The sequence below is a fragment of the Anser cygnoides genome, chromosome 3 (assembly GCF_040182565.1).
Source record: "Anser cygnoides isolate HZ-2024a breed goose chromosome 3, Taihu_goose_T2T_genome, whole genome shotgun sequence".
Lineage (NCBI taxonomy): Eukaryota > Metazoa > Chordata > Aves > Anseriformes > Anatidae > Anser > Anser cygnoides.
The window spans coordinates 5,374,408-5,399,059 of record NC_089875.1 but is presented as its reverse complement, the minus strand read 5'-3'; the positions used below and the strand labels follow the sequence as shown (position 1 = coordinate 5,399,059).

Here is a 24,652-nt window from a genome sequence, read left to right as displayed (position 1 = left end):
GCAGTGTTATTTCCTCACACTTGCAGCTAGAATGAGTCTGTATTTCACAGTGCTGTAGGAGAGTTCATTGTTTAAAGCTAGAACATCCATTTCCACTTATTATGTAGTTAATACAAGTTCAGTTTCCACAAAAGAATAACTTTCTTCTTCTTTTTCTTGAAATAAGCTATCTACTTAAACCAGATTTCATGCGGCGACCAGATCGAACGTTTGACCCTTTCTCTGAAACTCCTGTAGATGGTGTAATTGCTGCAACGTGTTCTGTACAGGTAAAACTGCTGCAGACAAACTTCTGTCATCTCAGGACATCCCAAATCACATTTAAATGTGAATAGAAATAGGATAGTTGCAAAAACTGTTTGGGTTGTCTGTATGTCCTCAGATTTTTTTTCTCTTTTTTTGTCAGTTGTTGTTGTTTTTTGATTGCAAGCTAAGACATCTGTGTTTACTTGATCTGAATTGAACGTGATATAATTAGAAATGATTTGTTATTACACATTATCACTGAATGTTAAGCCCCCTCATGCTCTTCTTGATTTACATCAGAAATGAGTAAATGAGTGGAGTTCATTTCTGTGGATAGTATGAAACTACAAACTTCACTCCTCACCACAGGGCAAGGAGGAATATGGGCATATGTGGACAGGATATTTTCAAAATAAGTAGAGAAAAGTGGCTCCTGTGATTGAGGTCATTACTTTAGACTCATCTATGACTAGCAAAGTCTATAAATCTTCTGTTGTGGTTCCAAAACATGGCTAGGCATCGCATTTTGGTAATTGTTTGTAAATCCTGTTTTCTGACTTGACACTTGGCTCTCTTTGCTCAAATACCCTATGTGCAGCTTAACAAAATTTTGGCTTTCAGTTGTCTCTTTCTGTGTGTAGCATAGAGATCTCAGAGTCTCTCTGAACAAGGATTCATTGTGCGTTGTAGACATCTAAGTTTCATTTGCACCTCCAGAAGAACAGAAACTTAAAAATTAAAACAAAATTTAAAGGCAGTACAATCTCTCCAAGGAGGAAGTGGAATCTGGCGGTGAGAACATAGTGCTACAAAACACTAGAGATGGTTCTTAGATCACTTATTTTGTCACTTGTTTTTCTGGAGTGACTAAAACTTGTGTATAATTCCATGCTTCTTCCCTGAACCCATAAGAATGGAATAATAATGTCAACCAATTCATTCAAGAATTGTGGAGGAAAAATATAAAAGGTTTTGTTTGCAATGATTACTGTTTGGTGCCTACTCTGAGTTGGGGCTTTGCTGAAGAATGCTGTACACATTTGATACATGGGAAGATACAGTCCTTACAGAGGAGAATGTACAATCTTATTAAATAGAAAACAAGCTTGGTGGATGTAAACAGCAGGAAGAGCGCACAGAAGAGAGAAAGAGATGGATCCGGGTTATATAAGGAGTCCATCTTCTGCTGCATAGTCTCTTGATTCTGAATTTTATTTGTACTGCAGTGATAGCTAGAAGCCCTGACAAAGAGCAAGACTCCCCTTGTAGATGCATACTGTTATTTAAAAATAAAAAACTGTAAGAGTAGACCAAAGCCAGTACTGGTGCACCTCAGCCACAACATTTTTCAGATTTGTTATCCAGAGTGTTCCCTGGAAGAATGTTAGATCATGAAAAGAAAAGAATGTCTCAAATGAGCTTAGATCTGCAAAATTGCATTTCAATGATTTTCTTCCCTCCTTGATCTTAGTAATGAAAACATTAGCTATATTTTTAAGTAATAGATCATCCTGGTGGAATATAAATTTGCCCTGGAGTAATCACCTGCTGTGACTAGATTAATCTTGACTTGAAGTAAAATCACAGCAAATCTTTATATACATAGCAATACAGAGGAGTCATGCATGGCATTTTTTTTGTTCGTTTGTTTGCTTTTTAAGCATCGTGCATTTCCCAGACAAAGAATATGGAATTAGATTGACATGTGATTTCTATAAAACCTGCACCAAAGAGAAAGAAGAGCAATAGGTTCCTTTTACATCTTTGTAGATGAGACACATAATAGATTCTGAACAGAAAAGTTTAAAGCATGTTTTGAGAGCAGTTGTGAAATAGTAGTGCCCAATGTGCTTGTTTCATTCAGCATATTTTGTTAAAATTTTGAATGCCTCTGTAGACAGCAGCTAATTGGGCTCTTGTGTTATAACTTGTTTATAACTTTTAATACTGTAACATAGTGAGTGAAGTAATTTTTTGTTTGTCACATTTCACATTTATAGAGTTTACTCTGTAAGTTCATATAAGAGAACTAAAATGAAAATTAAGGTTATATTTAAGGTCTTATCATAATTTTTCCAAGTAAGTGCAATTTTAGCAGTAATTATACCATTTTCATATGATTAAATAAATATCTGCTCTGTATAAAGCTTTTGTCAGAGTGCCTTCACTAAATAAAAAAATATCCATATTTCCAGTATTCATATTGTGCTGTGTACATTGTATTGTTGATATTCTCTGTACTGCTTTTCCTAACTCTTCTGTTATTATGTTGCAGGTAATATCTGGTCAGTTTTTATCAGACAAAAAAATTGGTACGTATGTAGAAGTGGATATGTATGGTTTACCCACGGACACAATACGTAAAGAATTTCGAACACGCATGGTGATGAACAATGGTCTGAACCCTGTTTACAATGAAGAATCATTTGTATTTCGAAAGGTAGGATATTTGGAAAGTACAGTTTGTCATTGTCAGCCCTTTTGCACATGAGCATCCTTGCTCACTTGAGCTACCTTTCCCTGCTTCAGTCTGACTGCTCACATGAATAAGTGCTGCTCCCATGAAAAAGGGTTTGTAGGGTTCCTGTTTACTGCAGTAAACAATCTAAAGCTGAAAGAAGCTTTCGAGAGATTTTTTTTTAATTTTGCATTGTTTTGCTTTTCTAATGGATAACCTCTGTAGCTGTCACATGATTTTTTGTTTCTGTTTGGCTTTTCCCTCCCCTTTGCTTCCTCTTCCCACTCGGAGGTAGCCACCTCCATCGTGGCCATGCCTGTGTTCAAGGTATGCAGTCTGCTCAGAATGAGCCCCCGCTGGTGGACACCATCATTCCTTGGAGATTTCTTCTTTCCTGCCCTGGCAGTGGCTGCTATCTTGCACTGTTCCTTCAGCCCAGAGGGCAGGTGAGATGCTGCATCCAAAGCTAAGGTCAATGTTGTTACATGGAAAAGTTGGAAGGGTGCTGTGTTCCTCAGATGTGTTGCCAGCTCCCTCCTCCATGTGCATTATGTACCTTTTTTTTTTCCTCAATAACAAAAGAAAAACAAACCTTTTTTTCTTAGTATGGGGGATTTAAAAAGAGAGATCAGTTGTTATTGCCCATGTTCAGTTTTTATCTCTCAGTCTTTATATATATGACACACATATATATTTTTTGTCAGCTGGAGTTTCATCCAGACTACATGTGTTAGCAGTGCTGTCTTTGAGAGTGTCTGTTTTGCTTACACCTGTTTTGTTGTCATGCAGAATTGTTGCTCTTTTATTCCAAAGTGACAGACTTTGCCGCGTGGTGATACCACTTTACTCTTGGGTATACGACACACGTCATCTGCTTTCTAAACAGTGTAACTATTTTTTAATAGAAATGTAATTAATGCAAGAGACTCTTCTGGACTCAGATATTTTCTGAAATGAATGTGAATTCAAGCGCTTTACCCTGTGTATGAGAAGGCCCAGGGAAAGTGCTTAAGTACGTGACAGGCAATCATGCTGCCCATGGCTTGCTAGCCATATGGCCAGCATCTGCTGCTTTCCAATTTGTCAAATCAAAAGGCCCATAAAGTACAGGGTGCACTCAGCTTCATTGTAAAAGCAGGGAACCTGTATATCATGACATGAATATGATGGCTGATGCTAATATTCCTTGGACTTTCTGCTCTACTCTGCAATAAACAATTACATGGTCATACATTCTCTCAAGTAACTCATACTGTAAGCCAAGAGATTATTTTTCTTCATCCCAGGTCATTATTGTATCAAGCTCAGCACTGTAATCAAAACATACATTGATGACCAAGGCAGATGAACAGTGTAAGCACCGCAGGAACAGTTCTTCTGGTTGAAGGAAATGAAAATGTGAGGTGCACAGTGCTAAAATGTCATGAGGGTTGGAATGCCTTCAAGGATACCCTAGAACAAATGAACAGAGAGGGAACTATAACCTTCTCAATCCCCACTCCTGCTCCCTAGTCAGTCTCTGAGTCCATCAAGTAACGAAAGATGTACTCATTTGTGGCCTGTAGAGGAGAGATCTTACCTGACCTATTTGGGTTACAATGTTCTCCTTAAGCTGATGTTTAATCCTACACAGTTGTTCTCAGGTAACATGTTCGATTGTTCTTCTGTCATGTTTTGTTGTTTTTAATTAAAATAAAGCTTCAGTCATTCTAACCAATTTCTGTGTTGTCACTCTGTTGTGTAAGGGGAAATGTGGGTCAGTCCTGGTGGTAACCTGTGCTGTGAGTGAGTAGTTATCACTCATCCTGAGCAATAGAGCAGGACATCTATGAATAGCTCAGGTGGGTTCAGAAACCAAAAGCATACTTTATTCTGTGGCTTCTAAAACCTAAAGTTAAAATGTTAGGGGGAAAGTCCAAGGCCGACGGTAGCTGCAATTCACTTAGGTCTTTTGTACCATAAGCATCAGTGAATAGAAATGGGTAGGGAAAGATTGGGAAAACCTTTCCCAGCATACAGTCAAGGCAGACTGACACAGAGGCTGCACATCTTGGTTAGTCTGTCTCCTCCTTGCTGCTCCACACACAGAGGCAGCATCTTTGTTCTTAGGAAGGAAGGGGATTTTTTGCTATTCTTTTGGTCACTCAAGGTGAGAGCTGACAGATGCAGATAGCTGGCAGCATTCCTGCCCACCATGCATACCTTTCATGTTGTGAGTATCCACTTTGGCTGGCAGCACACCATTTCAGCAGGTCTTTCACCCTGTCTTGTCCTCTGTCTGCTTCTCCACTCTGCAGAACCCAAAGTTCAGCATACATCCCCATTAGCTTCTGCTTGCATTCCTTCCATTCTTAATTGCCCTTTTGGATACATCCCAAATCCAGTCTTTGGGTCATAATTCCTCCTGATTCAGTGTTATCTACTCTTTGGTTGCCATGGTATCTGCCATTTCCCAAATAGTATTTACCTGCCTGTTATTGATGTCACCAGTAACGTAAAATAAATACACAAAATATTTAGCTAGTGTAAGTGTAAGAATGGATAATTCTGAAATTACCTATTATTTATGGTGAAAAAAAAATCTAGGAAAGGGAATCTGAAAGTATGTGATTTGCAAGGACTGATGTTATATTTCAGTGATGAGTCTGTTTCTAGCATACAAAGTGAATGAGCAGATTGCTTCAAACATGGGAGGTGGGGAGGGTGCTACTGTATTAGTCATTAAATTTCTTCATTTTATGGCTTTCCAGGTTATTCTTCCTGATCTGGCTGTCCTGAGAATAGCAGTATATGATGACAATAATAAGTTGATTGGTCAGAGGATCCTGCCTCTGGATGGTCTGCAAGCAGGTTACAGACACATTTCACTTCGGAATGAAGGCAACAAACCACTCTCTCTTCCAACGGTTTTCTGCAACATTGTGCTTAAAACATATGTGCCTGATGGTTTTGGAGGTGAGATAAACCTGTACCTCCGTGTGCTATAAATCTTGAGTGTTTTGGAAGTGCTGAAGTACTGTGGTGTCAGTATACCAGCCAGGAGTAGACATGCAATGCTGGAAAGATGAGGTTTGCGCTGGAAAGATGCCATGGAAACCTCATGTCTTCAGTTTAGAAACCAGGTTTCAGACCAAGTAAATCAGTGTTAATGGCAACGAAATGTGTCCTGTTAAATTACAGAAATTTTGGGACATAAACAAATGCTAGAGTTTGTTTTCTGTTTGTTAATACTAAGAAGGTTTTATTTTTATTTTTTTCTAATGTATAGGTTTGAAAGGGTGAAATGTATTTAAGCTGTAGTGTTTGTCCTATAGGTCTAGACATGCACTCTATCAAATAAAGCCACTTTGGTAATCCTGAGAATATTGGTGTATTGTTGTTAAAAACGGATAGTGAAAGAACTTAGTGTCTGAAAACATTCTGCGTTTTTCTTTCCCAAGTTTATATGTTTTTAGCATGTTGTAATTATATTTGGATTTTCAGGGAAGTTGTTTTTAATCTGAGCCATTTCCATGATCAGTTTGGCAGGGCTATCATCATTTATACTGAGCAGTGGCAAATTGCCATGTCTGGATACAAGCAAGCAGCTGAGAATAATCATTACACCACTTAAATCTGTGTAATGTGTAAGTTCACCCTCAGGGTGTACCTTTGGGAATTGTGTTCTTCACTGCAGATGAAATTCACTTGTGTATTAGACAATATGTAAACCACTTAAAACTGCAAACTAGAAATTATATTAAATGTTTGTGCTCTGATTCTGCAGCAAAATGAAGCTCAACTTGAATTTGATTGGTGAGACATTGTTAATAAAAAAATATTTTGCTTTTTGCAAAAACAATATCAAATTTGGTATCTATGCAAAGAATTCTTGGTGGCTTCTCCATAGTACAAATTGGAGAAAGGGAAGATTTACCTAGTACATTAGATAATGTATCTAAAAGACTGTTTGCTGGTATTTATCCAGACTTTAAAAAATAAACAGGCCTAGACCTCAATAACAGTAACTCCATGGAAGAAATATTTACAGAAGCATTTATATACGTCACATGTGAAACCCTGACTGTTGCAAGTCAGCTGGAGTTTTGCCACAGGTCTTGGAGCTCTGCCATGCCTTTATGCAGCATATTTCATCAACAGTATTTAACTTCAGGGACTACGAAGACAAATGTAAGCTTCTGCTTAAGCTTGCGATTCTCAAGGCTGTAATTGGATCATGAATCTAAGGGACACATTTAAGCATTGGCTTTAATTTTTTTCTCAACTTAAGGACAGAAAAGTTGCCAGTAGATGACTCAGCTAAAATATTTCCTAAACTAGGGACATGCTTCTGATTTGGGATTGACATTTTTCTGAATGATACCACCTTCTAAGCGGAGAATTTAAACTTAGAGGACTTGAGTATGGTTCAAGTGGCTGAGTGTTCTGGTTGTATAGTAAGAAGGTATTATTGTTTTTTAAGCACATTATGCAAATTCATAAATGAAAGAATTGCTTTTCATATAGAATTTGAACAATTTGGTTTAGAATTTGCAAATTGTGTGCAGCTCAGTACTGGTTGATCTACTGCATTGTCACAATTACTACAGGTGGTTTATCTGGCAGACTTGAGGACTTAAAAAAAATATTACAACCCCCTAAGTATAATTATAATTACAATGAAGTGCTGCTAGAATGAGAAAACTGGATGTCCTGTCTTGGTGTAGTGTTGGAAAAAACAGGCTCCATATTAATATGAACTAAATGAGTTCACTTATTCTTCTCTCCCTTCCCCAGATAGCTTTGATGTGCCTCATCTATTTTTCTCATCGATATAGAGCAGGCTGATGAACAACTGTGAAATAACTTTTGACACTCATGTGGAATCATTAATATTCTCCTGGCATGTGTTTTTAAGTACCTATCATCTGCAGTGCACCTCTTATTGTTTTATGAGCTATCATTAGGACCTCCATGATTGTTTTAGCAAACCTGTAGGAAGGTATAACTTGATTCAATAGCTGCCTGCTTTCTTTTTATTTTTTAACTTGTATGAGTAGGATTTAAAAACTTGTACTGAATAATAACTTGTCATTAATCTATTATAGTCCTTAAAAGATGCATAATTTTATTTTTGTACAGTTTACTTATTTGTGTGTGTGGTTTATCTGCATCAGCTACTCTGTCCAAATAAAACAAAAGACTGGTGCAAATTAATGCAAATGAAGGAGCATTCTCCAAAGAGAAGCTTCTATAGTAGAAATTTGTACGTCACTAATCATGGCTACTTAGGTTAGTGGTTAGAGTCCTCTGTAATGTACTCTTCCCCTGATTTTCCCCCTTCTATATTTAATAGGGATTCTTTTATAGAATGTTATTCCCTACCCCCACTTTACCTCACTGAGGAAAGAGAAACGTAAACAAAGGACAAATGACAGTGTGAAAAGCAGTGATGAGTCACATCCCACTTGTAGAAATGCTGAGCCATTGGTGTAGCGCTCATATGGTTAGTAATACAATTCACAAAGGTCTCACTCTCCCAAACATGTTAGTCATTTTTACCTTGAAGCTGATAATAATCAGCTTCTATTTTCAAATGACGCATCATGTTAGCAGGGTAGTCCTGGGTTTTCATTGAAGAGTAAGTGCCAAGGACAAAAAGACATGGTTACTAAGTTAGGCAAGAGGGAAGCACTCAGTTCTGAGCTACCATTGGTATGGTCCTAAGGCCATGGGTATGGCTGAAAATAAATTCTTTATATTTTTGTGTATATAAAGTACAGTTTCAGAAGACATAGTTGGGTCACCAGTTACTGGAGGCAACATATTTGGGAAAACAAAGAGAGCCATCAAGATTAATGCTTCCTATTTAATACAACTTTTGTGGGAATGGCAGCCCAGTCTATGCTATTTTGCTTGAGAAATGCATCCAGTGACTTCAAAGGAGTTCACAGACAACTTAGGTTGAAAAAGAGATTATATAGTGCAGCCCCCCATTGGAACAAGATAGAAACTTCCTCCTGAAGCTTTTGATGGGTTGGATGTTTATTACAGACATGGTTAGTGGGCTGGCTTCTCTGTCTCACATTGTTGTAAGCTAATTTGGAAAATGGCCAAAAATATGACATGGAACACGGACAACATTCAAATAATGAAAACTGTGACTGTCAGAACTGTCACTGCAGAAATAATTGTCTATTATGCTAGTGAGTCCATTTAAAATGTAAGGGTACAAAAACATTTATCTTTTACTTGTAAGCAGCTGAAAATAGGGCTCAGCAGCATTCTGTAAAGAAAAAAAAAAAGATTCTTTGCAAGTGAGTCACCTTCCTTGGTCTCCCTAATGGTCATGACAAAAAGCCTGAGTTAATTAAATGACAACATTTTGTAATGAATGATGAATCGGGCTGCAGCAGTTAAACTTCCTTTCCTAAGTTACTGCTCTGACAAGGGAGGCTTATTAACTGAGACCAGTGACCCTTTTGTCCATAATACTGAAGTTAAAGTGTCAGAAGGATCATCAAAGCAGATCGCTGCTGTGGTCTCTAAATGTGTTCTTATTGTAGATAGTGAACCAGTTTAATTTGTAAAATCATTTCTCGCTGTGGAGGGCCTCCTTTGTCATTTGTGAATTCTTTGACTGTTTTGAAATTAGTCATGGAAAAAAGATTATTCAGTATGCAGGTAAAGATTTGTGTTTCTTTGTCTTCCCGCAGACCTATGCTTACAGCTTTATCACTGTATATGGAAAAAGCATTCTTTAATCTATATGGTTAAACTTACACAGTGCAATTCTTAATTTTAGCTTTATATATTTCTGTCACACTCCAGCAGGGGCAGATGGGCTGAACACATAACATATTCACCCCTACTCCTGGCCCAAATTCTGATGTCATGCCAGTTGTGCACTGACTTCAGTGGCAGTGTCCAATTTTATTGGGAACAGCTAAGGTTGTGGTTCAGGTAGTTGGTGTGCCAATGGCCAAAATGATCATAGCGCTGTACTCTGTAGACTCATTCACACAGAAAGTTAGAAGAAACGATGCCAGCACCCAGTACAGCCTTCACTCTGGTGTGAAATCCTGGAGAAACCAACCTCAGATCCTCACTGTCTACTGGGGAGCAGAGGGTAGAAAAAGGTTACGGAATAGGAGGAAACAAGGGAGATCATTACTTTTTCCTGGAGCTTGTCTTTAATACTAACCACTTTAACAGAAGAGCCTGATAGTGTCTGGTACTGAGTAGAGCTACGATACCACTAGCAGTACTGTGGCATGGGCCAGATTCAAATATTGGTCATTAACGGTTCACAGAAAAGCCATTTCACAGCCTTCCACGTTGCAAGCGTGGAGCATCACAAAGGCGAGTGAGACTGGATTTGTCTGGTCACTTTAACCACCCAAATGAAATTGCTGTTTAGCTTTGTGCTTGAACTAAGAGATATAACGGAGCATCTTCTACAGTTCCCTGCAATCCCAAGTCAGTCAGCACCCCCTCAAATAACCAAAGGGCAAAGTTGTTAGTACTGTGTCACTCAGGACATCCCATTCTGGTGTCAAATTCTAGTGACATCAGCCGTGAGGAACTTAAAGTAACTATGCTCTGCTCTCCAAAATAAACCACCTGGATTAATATCACTCCTTTGGCACTTCATAAACTGATTCATGTTCCTGATGTGTTCAGGTGCTCTGCTGATGAGTGCTTTCAGTCCAGGCAAATTCACTGTAGAAAGCTGGGGTGTTGTTGCAAGCCATGGCTGATATAACAGTAGCAGAATGAAGGTCTTATAAAAGATGAATTTCTAAATGCCTCTGAAGATGATAAAAAGTTTATTATTTTTTTTCTTACAGATATTGTGGATGCTTTGTCAGATCCAAAGAAATTTTTGTCTATAACAGAAAAAAGAGCGGACCAAATGAGGGCTATGGGCATTGAAACCGTAAGTAGAACTTAATGACAAACAGCCCTTTTATGTTCATATTGTGAAGGTTTTTTTTATAATAGAGGATGTAAAATGTAGGTTGTGAAAAGATCACCGTCACTTGGTCAGTTGTCTGTGAGTTTAGTTCTTTGATTTTTGGATTGCTGCTTTTTTGTGTTTTGTTTGTTATTTGTTTTTAAGTAAACTGGACCTTCTCCCGTGGATGCATATTACCTTACCATTTCTCATCTGCAAATATAAGCCTCTTTGGCCTGCTCTGAATAACACTGGCCTGTGCTAACACGCACTGAAATACTGTTCACTGTCTAACTTTCCGCAGGCCATGATAACACATCCTATAGAAGTGAAAATTTTGAGAAGTGAGAAAAGAGCCATAGTTTAGTTCATAGCCATTTAAAATAGGTTACAAATACTTTATTGAGTATAGTGTTATTTGAAAATATGTTGCAACATTCCTAATTATGTATAAAGCAAACAAGTTCAGAAATCTCCTTTACCCCAACTCTTGTACTACAGGTAAGACAGCATTTAATTTATTACAATGTGCACGTTTCTTCCAGAGTGATATAGCTGATGTACCAAATGACACATCAAAGAATGATAGAAAAGGAAAAGCCAATAATGCCAAAGCAAATGTGACTCCTCAGAGTAGCTCTGAGCTTCGACCAAGTACCACGGCAGGCTTTGGATCTGGGACTGATGCTAAGAAAGGTAAACAAAAATCAGGGGCCTCTCCATCAGCTCTGATGTGGTTCAGAAAGTCACAGAGTACTTAATACTCATTTTTGGTTTTGCAGGTCTATTTATTCTTACCCTTTAGATAATAACTTCTGCTATTGGTAGTGGTCTTGGTCTATTTGCAAAGAAATTTCATGTATTACCAAAAAGGCTGCATAAATCCAATACAGCTTTATTTTACTTAGTGACCTCTTTGTGCAGCTGTATGCCCACTGCTAATAGTAGCAACCTACGTGACTCTGGGAGAAGTTTACCAAAGGTTTACTAGAGCCACAGCAACGGGAATGACTGTTTTTTGGTACACTCCACAAGAACTCCTCTGCTTTCTTTTTTCCCTCTGCAAATCCCTTGGCAGAGTTGCAGATTTAAGTAATTAAAGGTATTTAGAATTCATCGGATTCTGTTGAGATTTCCCCACAATTAGAAATGTTTTCATTGTGTGGTTTTACTCTGAATAGTGATTATGGAAATGGTGTGTTTATTGTCAAAAACACCCATATTGAATGTGCTCATTTAGAAATGAATAAGTATTTTTTTCTCACTATACACTGTTCACTCTACAAAATCATCTTATAGAGTCAGATGGGATTATTTGTCTCTCATAGCTCATCACAGGTAGTGAAGATTAAGTGAGAAAACAAATTGGTACAGCTGAATGGAACACAATAAATATTTCTGTTAATGGCCCTCAAGAGTTAGTCTGATTCATTCTCTTTCATCCATCTTGGCCCAAAAGGATCAATAGGAATGCAAAGGAGTACTAACTGCTCTTGTTCTCAAACATAAGCAGACATGGCTGAATACAAACATGTGAAGGAATCTCTTGAGAAACAAGTTGTGATCTCTCCTGAGTCACTTTTGGCAATAGAACAGGTCATCTCTAGCACCTGAATGCTTTCAAAGTTCTTCAAACCAGATTATTTTATGCAGCAAGGTGTTTTAATATTTCATGTATCATCACCAAGATGCACAAACATTAGTTGTATTGAGCATTAATTGGGCATGAAATTTGCTGGGGTTGGCAACTAATTCCTGGTTGTCATGGAATCAGACCTGGTGAACAAAGTAAATGAGTTGGCATTTTAAAATAAAAGCCTCAGGAAGTTTGTTTAGAATATGGCACACTTGGTGGTGCCCTGTTTAAGATGTGGTCTTAAACTGAGATTTTGATACTAGTGTGTTCTTGTTTGCAAGCAGTTTTTATTCACATTCTTTCATGTTAAAATGGAGCTGGTCATTTTTATACCTGACTAACAGGCCTTATTTTTGTATTGCTTCTATGATCTTTTAAGATCTTAATAATTCTACCACTGTTACAATGTTTAATGCACCTCACCATTAGAAATTACATATCCAGCAAGAGAGGGTGTCTGGGGAAGGTTTTCAAATGCACAAGAATGTTGTTGGTTTTTTTACGTTGTTCTCTATGTGACTTTCAGTAATAGTTAGGTGATCTGCGATTTTGAAAACTTGAGCCTCTGTATTTATCTATGCCTAAGCCTGTTCCAGTCTCATTCACAAGACTAATGTTAATAGCATATAATTGAGCAAAATGTCATGCTTCTAAGAGAATCGAAAAATCTTGTTCCCTGAGGAGATTGCCCCAGTCCCCCTCCCCTCTTTTTTTTTTTTTTTTTTAACAGCATCTGGATTTTTATCAGTTAAATTCAGCTTAAAAGGCAGAAACTTCATTGCAAGTCAGGAGGAACCTTACTGTCCATGGACACTATTAATAGCATTTAACCAAATAGATTTGCAGTGTATTTAGGAACAATCTAATGTTTTTATGTAAAAACCCCTCTGCCCCCAAATTACAGCTCTAATGGCATTGTATTGACATTTTTATTCATGGTTACATGTAGAATATGCCGAGTAGTTTAAAAAAAAAAAAAAAAGTCATAATATGTTACAAAACATTTATTAAACCATAAAGATGAAATTAGATTTGTTCTTGTTTGCATTACAGTTCAGGAGATCAGAATATATTTTCATTCATCTAAGTAGTACATTAATTCTTGCATGATAGATTTGATTGTAACATTGAATTTTCATTAGAATTTCTACTTACTGTGATTTTTTGTTTCTCCTCTTTTAATTCTCCTTTAGTCTTGGACCGTAGTATTGTTCCTTTTCTAATAGCCTGATATTAACTAAAATGCAAAGTTTACCTCTGTTAACATACAGGCTGCAAATAAATTTTCACTCCCACAATTTTTGTGTTTTAAATTAAGAAGAATAAGTATATCTAATCTTAGTTAACTGTATATAGTCATGCACAACCTTGCCAAAGAAACATTCCCCCTGAAACGAGAAGTGCCAGAGCAATCTTCAGCTATTTACCGGAATTCTGAAGTTTGCATAGTTCAACTTTAGTGTGTATAAATGGTTTGCAGTGTTTTCAGTAAAGGAGCTTTTCCAATTTTTAGATTGCTGTGTCTTGACACTTCAGTGAAAAATTCTAAGAGATTAAAATACACTCACCAATTCCCTTTTTTCACAAGGCAATTGACTGAGCAGTGCATTTGAAAAGGAAATTAACTGTATCTTTGTTATGTCAATGAATAATTTTCTCATTAACCTGAGTTTTTTTATGGTGAAAAATAGTAATTAATTGCTAACTTAAATGTAGATTTCTGTGGTAAAACTCATACTGAAGTGTGATATACAGTAATATGCATAAAGGTTTTTTTAGATAAACCATACCAGTATCTTCCTAGGTATAGACCTTATTGCTCAAGTGAAGATAGAAGATTTAAAGCAAATGAAGGTAAGCATGGGCACAGGCTTTTCAAGATGTGTTCCTAATTATTTGTTTTAAGTAGCCAGGTTTTTATCTGGCTGCAGTCAATATGACCACAGAAAAATTGATCCAACTTCTCTTTTTGTAGGCTTACATAAAGCATTTAAAGAAACAGCAGAAAGAGCTGAACGCCTTAAAGAAGAAGCATGCAAAGGTATGATCATGAAAAGCTCTTTGAGCAACACACTCTAATTGAAATAAGTTGCAGCACTCACTAGCATAGGCAGCTCCTAATTAAAATGAAAAGAAAAACTAAGGAACAGTATTTGGACCACCAAGAAAGGGCATATCTGTTTTAAGTGTACTGAAATATGCTCCAGTAAGTTAATTTTCCCTTTAGCAACCCTTTTTATGTCTCCCTGAGTTTTTGGTGTGCTTTTGTTTGACCCATTTAAGCATCCAAAGCTCACCTTTTCCAGATAATGATTTTACCTAGCTCCCTCTTGCATGACATATTGGCAGGCAGCTTGGAAGAAAGGCAGTAATGATGTGAGGGGGTGCTGCATCAAAGACAGTGGAGAAACTGCAAATTGTCAAACAGAATTGGAATGTGTAAATGAAAAAATGAGATGTGCTATTCCATCTCACATATATATTACCGCTTGATACTGTTGGCAGTGATATCCCAAATACAACAGTATCACAAATATACTTTACATTAGAAAATTACGGCCCATTTTCTCCTGCCCATTATCATTAGGAAACCATTAGTCTTGTTTCAAACAATGGCAAAACAAGTGAAAAAACTATTCTCAATTTTAGCAATTCATGCAAATCCTTTCTGGCTTTTAGAGCAGTTACTCCTTTGTTCTCTTTGATTGCAGATTAAATTGCAAATCTGACCTAACGTAGTAATGTCTGGACATTTTTTAATATCACACTCTGTGTTTCTTTTCATGACTGTTGTTTGGATATGGAGTACTATGTCTGTGCAATTAAATATGAAGAAAATACTTAGAATAATCAACACTTTTTTGGGGCTCCTATTACTAAAAGCAGTATAAGAAAATAGTTAACTTTAACACCCCATACTGGCTGTGTGCAGAAGGCAAATGAGTGATTTCTCCATTTTAGTGTTATTTACAAAGCCGATGCTCATGAAAAAGAGTGTGTCACCCATGTCAAAAGTAGCACTTCTGTCTCATAATGATGGACAGCTGTGATTATCTTACAAGTATGGGTTGTTCTTACATGAGTCATTGTGTCATGGGCAGCTTCTAGGCCTTCTTCTAGGCTTATCATTTTTAAACACTTACTTTCTCTTTCACTGGACAACATCCCAGTAGTCAGCTGTAGCAACTTCTTGCAAATGAAAATGGTACCATGGTTACGTAGGAAACAGCCATACTCAATGATATATATTCCTGATGTATGCGACCCACAGCAGTGCAAGGGTATCTTAGCCAACACTGCGCTGGCTAATGTTAAAAAATTGATTCATTTGTTCAGGCTTGCACTTGCTTCCTCTAATCTGGGGGAAAAATTGCCAGCCACAATCTGAAGATGCTGTGCACTCAGAAGAGCTTTCAGCATTAGCTCAAGCACAGCTATTTTTGGTCTGAGCCAGCCTGTGTCCTGCTGCTTTCAAGTACAAGCTGAGTGAATACAAGTCTGTCCTAACAAGAAAGTGCCTGTCTAGAGCATGTCTTGCTAAAGACCTTGGAAAGGGCAACTTCTTGAATTTGGAGAAGAGAATCTGAGCCGAAACGTATGACCATAGCAGCTCAGAGATGATCTTGGGAAAGTGCTTTGTGTACTCATCAGTGTGTTCTTAATGCATTTTATAAGCTGTGAGGGAGCAGGAGAGCTATGCAGTCAGTTATCCATGATCAATTAGAGAAAACCTTTGTATTAAGCACATTGAACTTAGACGTTCCAGGAGTAGGTTGGCTCTCATTTAACCATAGACACTCCTGAGGTCTGGAGGAATAAGTAAATACAAAAAAACCACGTTCATATTGTTTAAGGAAAAAAGAAAAAAAAGTCCAACCCTCAACCCTTCTCTGTCTAAAATTGGCCTTGTGGAAAATTCATTATGGAAAATTAATGCATGCAAGTGTGGAAGAGAGGGGTGGGAGAGGAAGGGGCTCTGATCAAAGCAGTGAAGCAGTGTTGGAGCTAAACTGATAGCCCTGGGCAGAGGTAGCTGAGGAAATGGCAGCAGTAAGGGTCCTCATCACTGATAGCATCCACTCAGTGTAGAGAAGTATTAGCAGCTCTGCTGGAATGGTGGCAGGCGGAGGTTGGTTGCTCTGTAGGAAAACACACGTAGTGTTGTCAGTCTCTGGTTTGAGAATGTGTAGGACAGTTACAGGCACCGCATTTCCAGATTAATTACCAGAATTACTTTTGTACCACCTACAGTACAGCATTGATGCCAAGGGTACAGGAAGGATGTAAAACTCTCCAGCACAGAAGGCCCAGTGGAAAATTTTTTTTTTTTTTTTTGCAGAGGTGGGTTATGAACCCAAGGACTTCTGTGCAGCTTAGTCAATTAGGCATTTACAGGGCTTTTGAAAAGTGGCCCTGTCTGCCAGGTCTGTATGGAGTAATTCTGTGGTTATTTCAGCTTCTCAGTATGATGAATATTGGAGGCACAATAATACAAGTGGTCACCTCATCTTCAGGAGACCTTGAAGAAAGGAGGTTTAAACAGTTCCTTTCAAAAGGTATTAATCCATTTATCCCTCTCCTGCACATCACAGGTCTGGCCAGTTTGCACTCTGCATTCCTTAGAAATGCCTCCTCAAATTTTGAGTATGAATGGTCACCGACTTAAATAATTATAAATATTCTCTTAAAAATTAGTTAATAACAAAACCATAAAGTGTGGTCACCGTATGTAGGGTGTGTGTGTTTGTGTGTGTATAGGGTACAACAGTTGCAAGGAGCTATGCCATGTAGGAAAAACAGATTAATAGTAATATGTAGAGGGATGAGAGAATTTTATTATGCTGCTGGAGTGAAAATGGCCGAAACATTGAACTATTGAAAATAAAAAGAAAGATAGTATCAAAGAAGTACAAAGCCAAAGAGTATTGTATTCTGAAAAGCCTGGCACCAGTTAATTTTTATATAGGATGTTTGGGCAGCTGGAATTACAATCTTTACAGTTACTTTTTTCACTTTCATATGGGAAAAATAAGATATCTGGTCATGTCTGTCCGTATTCAAGAGGCATTTGGAAAATGCTCTTAAATAATAGGCTTTAACTTTTGGTTAGCCCTGTAGTGATCAGGCAGATGGACTTGATGATCTTTGTCGGTCCCTTCCAACTCCTCTTCTCTGATCTTCTCTGTTCTCCTGATAGAGCTCATAAAGTTGCAAAAAGATCACTGGTCTTAGTATCGTCATTACAACACAGACAGATATTCTGTGACAGATAAAGTTAACTTTGCCCATTCCCTGATGTCAGATTTAGTGGCTTGCCAAAGAATGCAGAATTTTGGATTTCGTGAAGTGTATAAATAGTGAAGAGTTGAGATTTCACTCAGGACAGAGTGATGTAAAGGGCACATATTCAAAGCTCTGTAAAGGCAGAATGTTTTCAGAGAAATCCATAAGGATTGTAAGGGAATAATAGAGTAAGTAGAGATCGAGTAGAGACTAAAGGCAGAACAAACTGTAGTGAGTACCAAAGAGTGACAATGTTTCACAACAAGTCCTGTGATTCTATTAAGTTCACTCTCCCCTCTACAAGTCTCTCTGTTCTTACCCAGGCCACAAACTAAGCAGAGGATTGGGTTCAAAAACTGATTAAACAGCGCTGTCGCAGAACTCAACTGCTTCTTCTGAAGCAGAGAAGCTATACTGGCACACTGAAACTGAAATTGCCTCTTATACTACAATCCTTGTTTTGTTTGACATTTGAAAAATAGTGGCAAGTTTGTGTAATGATCACCATTTAAAAATCCATATTAAGAATAACTTCATCTTGAATCTTAGGTTTAGTAATCTGTGCTTTTGGTGTTGTTAAAATAATATGTCCAGCCACTTCTGCATATTGCAGAAATGTTTAAAAACTCTGGACAGCTTTTGAAACACAGTAGTTTCTGCCTACAGTCCTTTAAGTAACTTTAGTCTCTTCGTATGAATGCTACTGTAGAACTACAGAATGCATGAATGATGTCCATTAGTTTTTATATTTTTTTATCAAGTTAGATATAGAGTACAGTTAGGTAAATGATTTGGGTGGCATCGCAGGTAGATGAGCTATAAAGGCAAGGAGGCATACTTACATTAAGAGTCAGAGCCTCTGATCTGCTAACAACCTGCTCCTATGGACCCCTACTGAATTTTAATCTGTTGCAGGTATGTCACATAGCTTCTGTGACTCTCGCATTAGACAGAGGAGGAGGCAAGATAATGAGAGATTATTCTCTACTAGTCAAAGGTACAACGGGTCACTGTAGTATACAGTTTTGTAGATTCAGACAAGAAAGCAATAGTCACAAATGTCCCCTAAAGGAATTCAATATGGCCACGGACACTAACCAGAACAGCATAATTATCACCCCAAAACATGAATCTCAGAATCATATCCCACACGGTTATATTGACTCTAAATGTATGCGCTGTTTGAAAAGAAGCCTTTTCAAGAAAACAACCGCCCAAAAAAAAAAATATCTCCATTTCATAGCACAAAAGAGACAGTACAAATGATTTGGGGGCTCTAGATGAATAAAGTTCTGTAAAAGAGATAGTGAATTTGAAAATAATCGTTTTTTTGTCGTTTCATCATTTTGGTATTCTTTAATGAGAGTCTTCCGTACTTCAGTTTTCAGTTGTATAAAGGAGTTTTAATGTTACGTCAGGGAGATACCATGTAGGAATAACAGTTTGTATCATAAGAACTTACTTTTTCTTCTCTTCAATAGGTAGAATTTTGATTTTCTTTACATTCCTTTTAATGGAACTATATATGATTCTTTTCTTTTTTTCCATAGGTAGTCTTACTCTGATTTGCATCTTTTTATATCAGTTAGTTGACCACCCAGAGCCCCAGCTGAACCGTGGCTTCAATTTTCAGTATAATCATTAAGTGCTATTTTTAAATATATCTATGTAAAAGACATGAATTCAAAATGCAAATTCAAAAAAGAGACTCATGAGAGATCTAGCTGAGAAGAGCTTTATCTGCAAACATATTCTGAATCAATCAAGAATTTTTCTGCCTGAAATTTGCATCTGAAAACAAAGTATACTGAGAAAGAGTGTTTTAAGATATTACTCATATTTCCTAGAATCTTGACAGTTTTGGATGCAACAGCTAGCTGTAATGAATTTTCCTTTGAGCAGAGACAGAAAACAAACTCACATCAGCTAAACCATTTTAAATAGTGTTCCAGGGTTTGAAGGTCATGTAGTTCAGGAGACTTCTGGTATGGTGCTGACTTCCAGTACTCTGTGCCTTCCATGCAGTGGCTGACAGTAGCCCATCTTCCTCTTCCAGCTCTGTTTATATTTGTGCTCAAATTCACGTTTATTGAACTGGGTGGGCAGGAGGAAGGAAATGGGAGCAAGGATATGGTCTGCAATATGTCTGTTTCATATATAAGATAGAGTTGTCTTGGAGCAATGGCATCAGAGGCGAGTCTCTGCAAAAGTTTAAAGTTGGTTTGTGATAGATATAAGGCTTAAATCATGGTTGTCCTTAGGTAAAAGCAGGTATTCTAGCTTTAAGTGATGTGCAGATTATGCAGAAGTGCCACATGAGCATGCAGATGGCTCATACTTTTCAATATTTGCACAGCAGCAATTGTATTGTTCTTTTAGACTTGGGGAGAGTGTGTAGTTGGACAATTAGATACTCTCCTCAACTTCACCTGTGGCATTGTTGTACCGTTAAGCTTATGCCATTCTTTTTGCTGCCCATATTTTGTTCTACATGGTTAGTCAGTGTAGATACTCCCTGGTGAGGCTGTCATGCTTTAATGTTGATGGAATTTATTTGTTTCCTTTTAAATCCTTTGCAGAACAGAAAATTCAATTCTCCACTCTTAAGTATAAAATTCAGGAGTTGTGTATGTTCCCTGGGGGAGTGCTTAGCAGATGTTGGAGTGCTTGCATACATCCCAGTGCTATGTTTTTTAAAGCATCGCAACATTTGTATTAGCATTTTAGTAAAAGTGAATGCAAAAGTCTTTAATTAGTATTTTTAAAGGAAGAAACAGTGATAAGGCAAACACAGGTGTATAGAAAATAACAACAAAGAGCAGTAGAATAACAAGGGTAGTGTAACTTCAAAACGAGCTATAAAAAGCAAAACAGAGATAAAGTCCTGGTAAGAGGCCATATTAATTAATGCAAGACTTTTTGTCATGATTAGATAAAATGTGGAGCAATTGAATATTAATAAACTAATGTAAATTAACAAACAATATTCATATTATAATGTAAATTCAATATTTAGTGCTCTTGGCTGTAGTTAAATATTTGCCTCACGAACAGCTGTTCTGATAAAGGAGAATAAGAAGTCAAGTTTAATAATGAAGTCTACATGTAAGTGCTACGAGTGTTGTTTCCAGTACAGTCTTGTAATGGGAAGGAACTGTCTGTGCGCTAGACCCAATCGGGAGCGTTAGTGATCTATCTTTTCATTATAAAAGGTTTTTCCTCCCTTTCCATGGATAAACCTCCTCTGCCACTTCACCAGTGTAAATAATATAACTGTAGTAGTGACAGCAAGTTATCCCTAGTGTGAAATATTTTACAAATAGCCCTGTGAACTCCAGTTTGTCAACATGTGCTGTGTTGCTTGGGGAAAAAAAAAAAAAAAAAAAGACAATGGTTATTTGCAGCAGTCTGCATGTGTAGTTGAATGCCATATTTCACTGATTACTATTGCTTGCAAAGGAAGATGCCCTACAACAAGATGGAATTTCTTAATGATAAGATTGCTGCTGCAGTAGGGGTCATAGGACAGATCTTCAGAATTTTCTGTTGTTAATTATTTGATTTTTAGCTATTATTTTTGGACTTGAAGCTTTTTGATTTGCAGTGGCCTAGGAGCTAGTGCTGTATTCAGTATGAAATATGTCAAGGAAGGGGATTGGGATGAATTTTGTTCTCCTCAGTATTCAGAAAATTTAAAGTGTATGATCTGAGCTTATAAATCTGATTTTTTATTTTTATTTTTTTTAACTTAGCACTTAAATGGGCATTTGTTCAAAAAGATGAAGTTAAGCGTATAGTACCAGTTGGTATTTTTTGCCATAATTATTTTGTTTCGATGTAACAGTATACCATATTTTTAAGGTCTAGTACAGATTTTCATTTTTCAAACAAAGGAGAAATGCTGTAGCACTTACGGTGGAATATCTGGAACCTTTAATAGCAGATGGCTAACCCAGATTAAATTCCATTGTCAAAGTTATCTGTTCATCCATTGATTTTTACACTGTAAGAAAACTAAACATTAAAAATCCAGCAACCTAATTGTAAGGTCCTACTGTTTTCCAGGAGCACAGCGCTATGCAGAAGTTGCACTGCACACAAATTGACAAAATAGTGGCACAATATGATAAAGAAAAGGTATCATACGAGAAAATGTTAGAGAAGGCAATCAAGAAGAAAGGGTAAGATACCATTTTAAATCTTTTTGTAGACTAAAAATAGATTTTTATGCTTTGTGTTCTGGAATAAAACATTCATAAAATGGTCATTCAGATGAATTAATTGCAGCTTGAACCAGCATATTACATCAAACTGAGTTTGAGTTGCTTGAAGGCTCTAACCATGGGCCATAAATGTTATACTCACTTTGCCTTTCTCTAGTTTTCTACTGTCAGTAGGTGAAACATGAAAGCAAAGGCATTGCCTCAAATATTCATTTCCTTGGCCTGATCTGGTCTCACTGCATTCTCCAGGGAATGTCATTGTTGTGTTCAGTGAGAGCTGACCCAGGTCCTCAGTCTCACTAATGATCAGAAGGAAACGATTGATCTTGAGAAAAAAATCTAGCTTCTAAATCCTGTTAGTTTTAATAGAGTTTTGCCATGCAAAAGTCCATTTTTAAGTCCATTGGGACTTAAAGCAGCAATTGCTTTATTTAGTCCTATATAAAATTGTGCTGATAGTTAGCCTTAATTGCATATTGTTGTCGTCTGTAAACAGCAACCGGCAACCAGCTCACTAACTGAATGCCAAACATGAATGCATCTTTAGCATTGGATTCTCCCACAAATACTTTGTGTTTTATAAATGATTTGGAATGACAGAGTTGTTGTATTGTATTTATTTGTTTATTTTAATATTTGGGGGTCCATATAACAAACTTAAAACAGAAATAGAATTAAGTAAGGAAGATAAGGAGAATTTTCTTCACTAAATTATGACAAGCGCACATAAACTCTATAAAAAGTTTGTGGATTTTTTTCCAGGAAGGGGGAATTGTAAGCACCCAAATATTTCTAACCTAAGTAGTTTCTTCCAGAAAATGACCAATTCACCAAACAGAGAGATTAACTACAGGACAAATTAATTTAATTTGTCTTTGATTCAATTTCCATTGAATATAACACAGCAGAAGGTTATTGACATAGCTGGATTTATAAATGAAACCAGGGCATTTACTACAGTGTCACTGAACTAGGCCCTGGACATTGTACCATCATCAAGGGGAGAAAAGCTTCCCAGTGCTGTGCTATTTAAGAATATTCCTGTTGTTCAGTATTCCTGTTGGCTTGAGAAGAGGCCAGTGCCTCTTCCTGACATAGTAAAGTAGCAAATGAGGCTATGTTGCAAAGTTAAAGGTGGTAATGGCTGTCTCTGGGCAGTGAATAGTGGAAAGCCATGTGTAACAATGCTTTCGAGAATAATACCAAATCGGGACAAGTATAAAAGTAGCTGATAATTTGATTCCCAGGTTGACATCATTTAGTTGGTTGCTTGCAGAGTCTTCCTTTAATTTTTATAACAGTTCCCTTGTGGATGCCAAAGCCCTTATGATAATTTTAAATTATCAACAAAGTTATTTGTTCATTGTTGGGTTTTGACTTTTTTTTTTTTAGAGTTGTAAATAACTACTTCAGAAGCAGATCCAATACACAGCCAGATACTATTTTTCACCACAACTCCATACTTTTTGGGGACTTCAGAGCTGTCAATCATCTGATGGCTCTTTCTTGTTATGAGAATAACTATTGGTATCTAATTACCAACCAAATCAAAATCCTATGCCACCACAGGCTTTCTGTGAAAACACTTCTTAGTTGAGCATCAAAACGTTGTAAGGGCTTCCTTCAGGGTCTTTGCGTATGCAGCCCTCAAACCCCATTCAGCCAGGTATTTAGACACATGGTCACTTCACCCCAGCTGGGTAGTGTATTTCAGGGCGTGCTTTTAAAGTGGATGCACTGGCTGACACTTGAACACTCTTTTGAACTGAAACAATCCGATGAATAAGGGATCTTGGGTTCAGTGAGTATTGGACATGTTCCGTTTCCTTGGCTATTATTTTGAAGCCTTTACAAGCCAATAAAAGTTGTAAATAATCATGTAAAATGTGTTTTTAAGGTAGTCATATTTAAATTGCCAGATACTTGACACTTCCTAAAAAAAAAAAAACAACACCTTTTTGATCGGTATATAGAAGAGTTTCTCTTCTGATTTGTTGTGCAGTGTTTTGTGGTCCATTTCTGCCACATGGTGTGACAAAATGTCAACTGCATAATGTTCAGCAAAGTAAAAATTTTAATCACATGCTAATTCACCAACAGATGGACAGGATTTTGCTCCCTGTGCTAATTCTGTTGTACACTTGAAATGCTCACAAATCTTTGGGGAGGCTTATGGAGATATGTATGCTTGTGTTCCCACTGTGAAATGGAGTTTGAGGGACACACAGAGATCCCTCTGATTTATCAAGGCTATCCAAGTGTATATGTGTGCGTGAGTGTGGACATGTTACATTGTATTGGACCATTTCTGGGTATTTATCCCCAGTTGTGACTTGACAGTTTAATCCTGCATGTCACTGCAGGTATGGACAGCTCTAGTTATGTCCAGCCTGGCTTGAAGGTTTCCCTCAGATGTCATGAAAGCTGCATTTCCAGAGAAGGGCTCAACTGGTAGTTTTGAAGACTGGGATTCTAAAAAATCTGGTGATTGGACCAGTTAGGCTAATTTGGGATAAAAATATGTTTAATTCCCCTAAGGAACACTCTTTTTTGTAGTGTGTGACAAATCATATATGAATTAGAGCCAGATTCTGATCACAGCTACACACGTGCATAAGCAAAGACTCTTTCTTTGCAGCTCTTTCTTAATCAGGCAGAGGTAACTATGGTCAGAACCTGTCTCTATGGCTTTGTTACTTCCAAAGTGTCAAACAAGTATTAAAAATCTGTACAAAAATTTTCCTGCTGCAACCAGAAAATGAATGACTAGTCCTTCTGATGGCCCTTGGGAACTCAAGGCATGTAACACTACTATTTTCAGTAAGGGCTTTCCTGGTACTGTTTGATGATAAAGTTTTCAGCTAATTTCC

The 24,652-nt window shown here is 37.3% G+C and overlaps 1 protein-coding gene across 16 annotated transcripts in view; it reads left to right on the top strand.

Annotated features, from left to right (window-relative positions):
• PLCB4 (phospholipase C beta 4) overlaps positions 1 to 24,652 on the top strand; it is a 202,001-nt gene that overhangs the window by 156,600 nt on the left and 20,749 nt on the right. For 15 of the 16 annotated variants that reach the window (XM_048060780.2, XM_048060775.2, XM_048060785.2 and 12 more), the window contains 8 exons: positions 167 to 269; positions 2,522 to 2,686; positions 5,455 to 5,659; positions 10,534 to 10,622; positions 11,186 to 11,336; positions 14,081 to 14,130; positions 14,252 to 14,317; positions 21,625 to 21,740. In XM_048060780.2, the coding sequence (XP_047916737.1) occupies positions 167 to 269; positions 2,522 to 2,686; positions 5,455 to 5,659; positions 10,534 to 10,622; positions 11,186 to 11,336; positions 14,081 to 14,130; positions 14,252 to 14,317; positions 21,625 to 21,740 (945 nt within the window). The remainder of the gene's footprint in view (positions 1 to 166; positions 270 to 2,521; positions 2,687 to 5,454; positions 5,660 to 10,533; positions 10,623 to 11,185; positions 11,337 to 14,080; positions 14,131 to 14,251; positions 14,318 to 21,624; positions 21,741 to 24,652) is intronic. The other variant, XR_010830808.1, reaches the window with a different exon arrangement.